Source organism: Alexandromys fortis, unplaced genomic scaffold (assembly GCF_014885135.2).
Source record: "Alexandromys fortis isolate MF-2015 unplaced genomic scaffold, M_Fortis_MF-2015_v1.1 scaffold_57, whole genome shotgun sequence".
NCBI lineage: Eukaryota > Metazoa > Chordata > Mammalia > Rodentia > Cricetidae > Alexandromys > Alexandromys fortis.
The window spans coordinates 9,396,573-9,406,769 of NW_026067941.1; the positions used below are offsets into that span (position 1 = coordinate 9,396,573).

Below are 10,197 nucleotides of genomic sequence, written 5' to 3' on the forward strand. Positions count from 1 at the left end.
GAGCTGCTATCTCGTTGTGAACACAGAGATTAGTTAAGAAGATTGAGCCTTTTTTTTTTTACATTTTTCTTCCCTTTCTTTCATAGTGATCAAACAAGCCCCCTACTTCATCTCTCAGGATTTCCATTTGTCTCCATTTTGCCCTTTCTTGTAAAGAAAAGGAGTTATGTCATAATAGAATATTTTTCAATCACCTTCCTCTCCCTGTCTCTCCTGCCCATCCCCTTTCTTTCCTCCCTTCTCCCTTCTTTCTCCTCTCCCCTTCTTTTCCCTCCCTTTCCCTTCCCCTCCTCTTTTCTGTCTTATACAAAACCTCTTCATTCCCCCAATGTTTTTTCAGCTCCAAGTTGAACTGTAGAGATCCTCTCGAGAGCCTTGGTCTCAATTCAGACAGAGGAAGGCTTCTTCTTCCTTAGCTTCTAGGGAAGAATATAGGAATGGAGGCTTCTGAGAGTAGGGGAGGTCGTGAAGCTGAGTTTAATCTTCTACCCACACTGCCTTCTCACAGGCCTCAACTCTTCTGCTTGCAGTTTCTTCTCAGTAGCACAGGCATGTGCTCGAAGGATGAAATAGAGCCTGTCTACAGGCAAAGCCCCATTGGTCAGTCAAAATGCTCAACTCCTCAGAAATAGATTTCATGTCTGCATCAATTTCATCTCCAGAAAACTGGCCCTGCATACTGAGATGACTGGAATCCAGTCCCCTAGCACAGCAAGTGTGGTCTTGGGGAGTGCCCGGAGTAGAGCAGGGATTCTCCTGTTGTGTGAAGGTGCCTGTGAGAGGGAATAGCTTATTGACCCTGAGGATTTACCGGGAAGCTCGACCCTATGGGAGATGGGCACAGTCTTGGATGTTCTGTATTTTCTGGGCTAGTTTCAGTTGCAAGTAATCTCTCTTGCTGTCTTTGTAGACATATAGTTGCTCTTGTTGTAGAGACCCATGATCATTTGGCAGTCCTCTCACAGATCCAGCGGTAGCTGATGTCGCATGATGCAGCATCAAATGTCTTTGTCAAGCCTATAGTGACGCAGTGGAAGTTCCGATTCTCATTTGTAACACTACATGAGTAGAGAAAGCATGGTTAGGGCTCCTGGTTTCAGTTTTGTCTTTGATTGCTAGTGAGGTGAGGGTCACATGGGAGGTGTGCATGGAGGAGAGGCAGCCTCATGTAACCACACACCCTCCTTTTCTGCACTGGGTCTTTCTTCCCAACTTAGAGTCCCTCTTCTCCATATATCTTCTCCAGTCCAGTCCCGTACCCACTGCTTCCTCTCAACTCTCCTGTGAGCATTCATGGATTCCAAGAATCTAGGTCTAACTTGTTCATATAAGGTTGGAAGTATTTCCAAACTTTGAGGGCAGTGTCATGATGGAGGTGGGTCTTGTAATAATAAAGAAACTGCCTCGGCCCTCATAGGACAGAAAATTAGGTGGGTGGAGAAAACAGAAGAGAATTCTGGGGAAAAGAAGCTGAGTGAGTGAGTCGCCATGATGCTCCCACTCCAGACAGACGCAGGTTAAGATCCTCTCTGGTAAGCCAGCTCATGGGCTACACAGAATATTAGAAATGGGTTAGAACAATATATAAGAGCTAGCCAATAAGAAACTGAAACTAGCCGGACCAGGCAGTGTTTGAAAGAATACAGTTTCCGTGTAATTATTTCGGGCATAAGCTAGCCATGCGGGCGGCTGGGTGCCGGGGACGCAGCCCCGCCGCTCCTATTTCAACAGTGTCACACTGTCCAAAACCATCTTTCAGTATTGATTGCATGTTTATAACAGGAAGGGCCAAGAAAGGAGGAAAGAGATTTTTTCTTCCTTTACTGAATGGGAGCTAGCTCTAGGAAAACCTTGGTGGAGGCAAGCCGTTGGCCTTCTCCTACTTTCTTTCTGGCATTTGGATCCTTTTGGTCTGACTGTAGAGTCTCATTTCATGAAAAAGTGGAATGAGATTTGGGCTCAATGATCCATGAAATCAAACTGTGGCTCCTATTGCTACGTGAACTCCAGCACATTTCATCCTCATTTCAACACTCATACCCAATTCAACTACTTGGGAGTAATAGAAACTTTCTCCATGGCATCCCGGTGAATACGGAGAAATGATCCATGCGTGTGCTTAGCGCAGCATAGTGCCTGATATTTAGGAGGCAGTGAGTACATATTAATTTTTTCCTCTCTGTAATCCATTTGCAGGCCGGGGACCTGGCTTGCTCCTTGTCCAGCTCAGTATTTCCATATGAAAACTGGAAATAGTATAGCCTCCTCTAAAGGTGGACTCCAAATGATTCCCCGAAGATAGTTCTTGAGAGATACAGGCCAACTTTAAGGTATAGATAGGATATAGGTATGTAATAAACTTTCTTTAGGTAAAGGAACTATATCTGGGGACATGGTATAATGTGTAGTTTAATGACCTATGAAATATATGAGATGCAGCAGCAGCTATGCATGTGGGTTGTTTTGAAGAAGATAATTTATTATAGGAATAATATTCTAATATTCTTTCTTCTATTTTTATATTATGTAAAATGTTTGTTTATTTCCTATAATAAATAGGCTAAATAGGCAGGGAATGGGTTGGAAACAGCTAGGAAAACAGAACAAAGTCTAGTCTAATCCTTTGAGCTGTCTCAGTGTGACTCTCAGGTTTAGTCTTCTTATGTAAAAATCCCTAGGGAAATAAATGCAGGGTGTTCACGTACTTGCCATTGAACGCAGAGTTGTTGACCCAGCGCCACCCTTTTCCTCCCGGCTGACGCGTCAGACCAACAAAGTACTTCTCGGCATCAGCTATGTCCTGAAGATACTTCTAGAAGTTAAAAGAAGAAGCGGCTCATCAGTGTGTTCTTCAGTGCTGAGCTGGCGGTTGATGGTGGCTCTGGTTCTGGGAACCAGGAAGGCTCCTGGGGATTGGACCCTGGTATCAATGACACTTGCCTGGGGAAGTTCTGAAACTCGGTTGGACGTAAGATCACCTGGATATCTGGACCAGACAGACTGCTTGGCCTGCGGTGCCAAAGAGCTAATGATGAAGAATTTGCATTACTGATAAATGCCCTGTGATGTCAGTATTGCCCAGAAGGTATGGGAAAGGAGGGCACCACAGTCAAAACCAGGCCACTTCATGTACACATCTTATGTCTGGAATGCTTCTCTTTGTGGGATTTTCATCATTCCAGAAAATTTTCACATCCCCAATTAAGTTTAATCAAGTGGAAAAATGTGTTGGGAGTTATCAGCAAACCATCAGTGTGATCTTTGTCTGTGTCACTATGCAGTAGAAGCTGGGGAGGGGGACAGTGAACACTGGACGCACCAAAACTTAAATGGTGACTAGAGGAAACAGAGGGGTCAATTCTTCTCGTTCTCTTCTCTCCAGCCCCTGTTTTCTTTCCCCACCCCCTGCTCCTCTTTTCTTCCCAATTTTCTACCGGAAAACATATTGCTTTCCACTTGGGTACTTTACCCTAGAGATTTTGTGGGATCCTAATCTCTGACCTTGGTCATCTATCAAGGGTTGGCTCCCTAGAAAGTTCTGCCCGATCACAGGATGATTTTTGAGAAGCTAGGATAGGGGAGGAAAACACGAATAGTGTTTTGTGCCCAACATCCAATCATTGCTAAGATTTGAAGAGAGGCAACTGTAAGTAAAATGAGCATGGTGAATTTAATCTTCTATTGTTTAAGTATATGATGGTCAAACAACTTTTATTTTGGCTAAGGAGATGTATCCGTTGGTGGGACATTTGCTGTGTAAGTGTGGCAATTTGAGGTCAGATTCCCAGAACCCACGGGAAAGCCTGATGTTGTAGTGACCTTTTGTTTTCCCAGTGCTCCCATGGCAAGATGAGAGGCAGGAAGGGGAGAATCCCTGGAAGGCTGGGGGAGGGGAGCAGATAATCTGGTTGTGCAGTTGTGAATAACAAGGCACCTTGTCTCAAGCAAGGTGGAAGGTGAGGTGGTTCTCTGACTTTCACATATCTACTATGGCACATTTGTGCCCCCCCCCACACTAACCATTACTTTTCTTTAATTTCCTCATTGCCTATGCATAAAATATGGCAGCCACAAGCTAATGGAAGGCAGTAAACAAAGCTGCTACAAAGCATTCATCTATTCTCATTTTCACAAAGGTGAACTGTAAACTCTGGGATCCAGTTCTTTGTTTTAATTATATTAATTTATCTTTTTTTCTTATGCACACTGAGATGACGCATTACTATCATGAATAATGCGTATCTTCCTCCTTTTCTATATACGTGAACATCTCATAAAGTATTCTGTAATATTTCTTTTGTGTCTGTGTGCTTTTGTAGTTTATGAGTATGTATGTATGTATGTATGTGTGTGAACGAACATACATGCGGCACTTATAGAGGTCAGAGGACCGCCTGTGGGAGCTTCTGCAAACATGCAGGTCCCAGGGATTGAACTTAGGTCATCAAGCTTTATAGTGTGTGACTTTACCCACTGAGCGATCTCCCTGGTCCTTACATCACTTCTGCATGCACTAGGTCTTTGGTTAAGCCTTGCACTTTTAATGTCCTGGTTCATCTTTAATACATAAACCTGATACTGCAGTTTATGGGGAAGATGACAGGATCTGGATTTCTCAGTCTCAGGTTTAGAACACGGACTATGAACTCCCCAGCCAGGCAGGCCTCTAATTCTCGCCAGCATTCTATCCCCACATCACGTTTTCCCATAGACCACCAACTGCAGCTGAGGTCGGGCAGGCTATTTTATCACGCCCTCCCAATGTCGTTACCAGTTTCTCCGGTGTGTCGACAACTGCCAGTGTGGATCCTCTGGTTGCACAGTGATCCCTGCTGTTATTCCAAGATGATTCAGAGGTGGAGAAGAAGAAGCATCTCCCTTGGTGAAGATCCCAGTCTTTGGGGCAGGCTGGAGAGATTAGGGGAGTAAGAAGCAGAGGCAGAAGCAGAATGAATACATGCTAGTTAGTGGTCTGGAGTGGGAGCCCTGGGACTGACTCACAAAATGATGGGGCATACGCTTCTTTGTAACTACTAGTATAAAGGCTTCCCAATCCAGGAAGAAATTCCATCGCTCTAGTCTGTTTTCCGGCCCCTAACATAGAGGGAATGACCATGAAGTTCTTCATGGTCCCTTTGAACAAAAGTTCCACAAGAAAGGGACAATGGGAAAATTCCTTGAGAATCCAGTTTGTGCCACTCAGGCTGGCCTCAAACTTATGATCCTCCTGCCTCTGCCTCCTTCTGCAAATTCTACTGGTGTGAGCCATCACTGAGTTCCAGAAAAGCCATGGATACACAGAAAAATCCTGTCTCAAATAAACAAAACAAAACAAATAGACAAAACAAAACGAAAGAATCCAGCTTATGTGTACTGAAGGGGTGGGAGAAACCAGGGACCATGCACTGTACCTGTTCCGTAGCTCCTTGTGGGCATGACACTTTCGTTATTTCTCCCAAAGATCTGTGAGACTGAAATGAAAAGAAAGCCTGGTGGTTACTATTCGATGAACAACCATTAGGTGTGAGCTGTTGAGCTCTGACTGTTTGTTTCTAAGCATTCCAGATGTTCTAGATGATCCAGAGGTATAAAGAAAAATCATCTTTCTTGATGAAGATCCCAGTGTTTGGGGCAGGCTGGGAGTTGGGAAGGAAGTGTGTGGAGAGGAAGGAAGGGGGAAGAAAGGAGGGAAGCAAGGCCCGAAAGAGATGCTATAGAGAAGACAAGGGGCTTGGTCCCTCTGAACTAGAGTTGTGAGAAATTTTCCTTCTCTGAAGCTTCCATCTGGCTATTGTGCTAGGTGCCTAAGTCCTACTTTATACCCCGCTTCTCCCTATTATGGTAGGTGATGTGAAATGCCTAGGAGGCAAAAATAAACAGGAGGTGGGGGTAGAGGAGGCTAGTACCCCAAGAAGGCTCTTACTCCTCCCATATACACGTTTGATATGGTCACCTTCAGAGAGCGGTTGGAAGCATTTTTATTCCAGGCTCGACATAGCATCTTTGCTGTTCCCTTTATTGCTGGTGTCCAAACCCTCTACAAAAAGCTTTAATTCCAGACAGCTTTTAGATGCTTTTCTCAATTAGGATTTCCTCTAAGAATTGTAACTGAGTACAAGAAGATCCAAGATTCATAGAGTTACAGCAGATAAGGAGGTAGGTAACCTTCTAGAGATTTCTCTAAGCATAAGAAGTTTGCCTTTTAAAATACAAAGTATGGGGAACGGTGGGCCCCTAAGAGGATCTTTTTTCTGAGAGCACTGACTGCACACACAGCTACAATGGCTCCATAGACTGCTGAAATCTCCCCGCAGGGGCTCTGGTTATTTGTTGGTTCTGGTTAAAACTACTTTCATTTACCCAGACATGAAGTTGTTGCTTAAAATAATAATGATGAAACAGACATAAGCATTCACCCTTTAATACATTCCCGAGCTCAGAGCCATTGTAATATTATAAAAGACTGTTTTAATTAGAGATGGCGGTTTTGGGTCCTAAAGATATCAACAGTAACTCTTATCTTTAGAGGCAGTGACAGGGTTCTTGCATACAAGTGAGCTTGGAGCTAGAGAGGTGGCAGAATTCCCAGCACCTACAGGCTGGCACACACCACTTGTAACTCCAGTTCCAGGGGATATAGTGTCCTTTTCTGGCATCCATACGTGACACATGCACATGGTGTACCTATATATATGAAGGTAAAAACATTCATACACATAAAAATAAATAAATCTTTTAAAAAAGAAGTGGGATTAGAAGCATCTTGTCCTCTGTGTATGAATCATCTGGCATTGAACTTTTTGTTTTATACATGAGGCTTGATTACTTACCTGTTTTATTCTCCTATAGTTGTTCTAGCAGAGTGTTTGGCACACAAAAAGATGCCTAGACTTCTTTGTAAAACAAGAATTCTTTGTGTGTGTGTGTTGTACGTACATGTTTTGGTGGGTGCATGTACATGTGTGTGAGAGTGTGCGTGCACTTGTGTGTGCATATGTGAGGAGGCCAGAGGTTGACATTGGGTGCCTTCTCCAAACCTTGACCACCTCATTTGTTAAGGCAAGGTCTCTTTCTGAACCTGGAATTTATTAGTTTGGCTAGATTGACTGGCCAATGAGCACTAGGGATCAACCCATCTCTGCCTCCATCCACCAGACCTGGGGTTACAGACACTGCTGCAACACTTGTCTTTCACAAGTGTGCTGGAGATCCAAGCTCAGGGTCTTATACTTGTGGGACAGATACTTTACCAACTGATCCATCTCCTAATGCTGGAATTGGTTTCTCTTTCTTTCTTCTTTCCTGCCTTTCTTTCTTTGCTTTCTCTCTTTCTTTTTTGTTTTTTACCTTTTTTTGTTTGTTTTCAAGATAGGGTTTCTCTGTATAGCTCTGGCTGTCCTGGAACTCACTCTGTAGACCAGACTAGTCTAGAACTCAGAGATCCTCCTGCCTCTGCCTCCCAAGTGCTGGAATTAAAGGTCTGCACCACCACACCTGTCTAGAACTTGGTTTCTTTATAACCATTCTTGTAAGACTATGAAACACATCTACAGCACATTACAGAAGTCCCCCACAGACCATCCTCAGGCCCAGGAGGAAAACTGAGCATTCTATATTTCAAGCAGAGGCTAAGAATATAGCTTATGTTTTTCCCAAGCAAGGTCCTGGATTTGATCCCTAATACCAGTAGGAGATAAAAATCATTATCAATAGGTTTGCTATTCATTTTCACACTTGAAAAGGTGATGAGGACCTTTGTGGAGCATTTGTGCATAAGTTTCTTAGGGACTGTTAGAATTCAGCTTGATAGCAGGGAGATTACCATTCTGCACATTAGTGGTTCCGTAGCTCTCCGTGGGGATGAAGCCATCATTACTCTTGCCAAAAACCTGTGGGACTGCAAAGAAAACCAGCTAGTGGCTCAGCCTCAGTGTGGCTACAAATGGCAGCAGCAGCAAATGAGCCACCAGGGATGCCAGGGAGCTGTGACCACAGGAGGAAGCACTGAGCTCTCTGCCTCATGGAGGACTGTGTATATTTTTGTTGTCTTCGCTTACCTACTTGTGGATCTCCTCTGCTCTCATGATAGTCATTGCATATTAAAATTGGGTCACAAGGAAAATACCGCTTACCCAACTGCAGTCGTTTGCTCACATTTCCTTCCTCCTTCATTTTTTCCTGACTTCAGAGATAAATCTTTGGTTTTGAAGCTCCTTTTATTACTGAATTTATTGAGAAGAATTTGTATATACACACATGTGTGCAGGCACACACACACACATCTCTCAGTTAAATCTTAATCTTATATTAGCCCTTCACACAGCCTTATTGGGTTGAACTGGAACAGTATTAATTTTAAATTATAGCAATAATAAAAAGGCATGCTAAATATTCTAGTTCATATTCTCCAAAAGCTTCATGTAAGGGCTCTACCCTTTTACACAGTCAGCTGTGCATCTCCATTGTAGAGCAGTAAACCTGACCCCTGTGTCTGATAGAGTGAGGGTGGACACCGTGGAGGTACGTAGGCACTGAACCTTTATACTCAGTCTGACATGCTGACAATAAGGATGCTGGGGAGAAGGCTCGCACAAATACTCACAATATAGCAGAAATATGGTCATTCCAGCAACTTTGATCACTACTATAATAAACCCCGAGATGATCATGTTCCAGTTCATGATGATGGGAATTCTGTGAGGAGGACCAGAGCAACATCAATCATCAGTATCTGGGGATGAAACTGCTTTCTCCTGTCTTACTTAGCCTTGTGTCTTGTTCAGAGTACCCAAGGGAGGGCTTCAAGACAGGCATTCTGGTGGCAGGTGAAAGGAGGAGCCCCAGACATGTCCAGAGCACTGATAGAAAGCATGACATGCTATTTCTCCTTCATGTATACTTTAGCCTTAGGTCTAAACCATGTCTCTATTTGTGGTTTAAAAAACCCTGTCCAATATGTAAGTCTCCTGTAATTCAACAACATATAGTCTTAAAAATGACCCTTGCTTATAAGCTTACAGTTTGGCAATGCTAATCTCACTTATAGAAGCCTTAAGTGAAGTGTCAGGGGTACGTGACAGATAAACAGGCAGGCAGGAAGGCAGACAGACAGACAGACTTACCTGATCTCTCTCTGGAAGTCTGGCTTGGCATACAGATCAAAGTCTGGCCTTTGTGATCAGCTAATCCTTGTGCGGTGAGCAGGGTTCCTCGTCTCCTGAGCATAAGCTCCTGCTCAGGCAATGGGTACCATCCTTGTTCACAACCTCACTGTGCCAGCTGCATTTTCAAGCAAACACCTCTTTCTGTTCAGTGCTCTTGGCAAAGGAACAGGCAGGGCAAAGAGGGGAAGGGAAGCTCTAGCTCTGCAGGAGGAAGGTTCCTGTCGGGGCAACTTTTCTAGACGGATGTGAGAAACCACATGCCTCAGCACAGACTCCCCCTTCATGTTGACTTTCTAATTGCTCTTAGGACGAGGCATGACTGCTTAATGTAGTATACAAATCTTGCATATTCCTTCTCTCATGTATTCTAGGTGCTCAACCATGTGCTAGGTATTCTCTTAGTGCCTGGGATGTGTGTGGTGGTTCTGTATCTCTTACTAGCACTAAATCTGCCCTAGTCTTATCTGCCACTAATACTACTGAAGTGAATTTTTTTAATGAATTTTCTCATCCATAGTTACATGACACACCTTTATTGATCACATAACCACACAGCACTAATAGTATCACCTGTTCTAGCTCAGATACACAGTAGACTTTTCTATGTTCTTATTGACTAGATAATTCTAATTCATCCTTTAGACATCATTTCCTTTAGGAAAACTCTTTTCCCAATCCTCCACTCATTTGTCCCATTTGTGTTTAGGTATCCCTTACCCAGTACCATGAAACTGGGTGTTCCTTGGGAGCAATTCTTGCATGATTATGTGCACACTGTTATTCTCATACTCTGAAGCAATGAAGTGATGTGGGATTCCCCTGTATGCTGTGAATATGTTTTATTACCATTGGTGAATAAAGAAACTGCTTTGGGCTTATGGCAAGGCAGAATATAACCAGGCAGGAAATCTGAACAGAGATATAGAGAGAGATCAGGTGGAGTCTAGGAGACGCCATGTAGCTGCTGAAGGATTCAGATGCCCCCGGAACGTTACCAGTAAACCATGAGCCTCGTGGTAAAATGTAGAATAGG

At 43.6% G+C, this 10,197-nt stretch overlaps 1 protein-coding gene across 3 annotated transcripts; it reads right to left on the reverse strand.

Annotated features, from left to right (window-relative positions):
* Nucleotides 1-293: 293 nt before the first annotated feature.
* Clec5a (C-type lectin domain containing 5A) lies at nucleotides 294-9,342 on the reverse strand. Of its 3 annotated transcripts, XM_050148126.1 has the most exons (7): nucleotides 9,123-9,258; nucleotides 8,603-8,694; nucleotides 7,823-7,897; nucleotides 5,412-5,471; nucleotides 4,772-4,908; nucleotides 2,706-2,812; nucleotides 294-1,058 (listed from the first exon to the last, which is right to left on the reverse strand). In XM_050148126.1, exons 2-7 carry the CDS (start codon nucleotides 8,679-8,681, stop codon nucleotides 944-946), a joined length of 573 nt encoding a protein of 190 aa, XP_050004083.1. In that variant the 5' UTR covers nucleotides 8,682-8,694; nucleotides 9,123-9,258; the 3' UTR covers nucleotides 294-943. The 3 variants fall into 3 exon arrangements, with proteins under 3 accessions (XP_050004083.1, XP_050004086.1, XP_050004085.1); XM_050148129.1 differs by lacking the exon at nucleotides 7,823-7,897; XM_050148128.1 differs by lacking the exons at nucleotides 7,823-7,897; nucleotides 8,603-8,694 and having other exon boundaries at nucleotides 9,123-9,342.
* Between the last annotated feature and the right edge of the window lie 855 nt (nucleotides 9,343-10,197).

Coding starts and splice junctions, on each gene's coding strand:
- Clec5a (XM_050148126.1), bottom strand. CDS start 8,681: ATGAACTGGAACATGATCATCTCGGGGTTTATTATAGTAGTGATCAAA. Junction 2,813..4,771: donor TCGACACACCGGAGAAACTG/GTAACGACATTG, acceptor TTTAACTTCTAG/AAGTATCTTCAGGACATAGC. Junction 1,059..2,705: donor AACTCTGCGTTCAATGGCAA/GTACGTGAACAC, acceptor CTACTCATGTAG/TGTTACAAATGAGAATCGGA.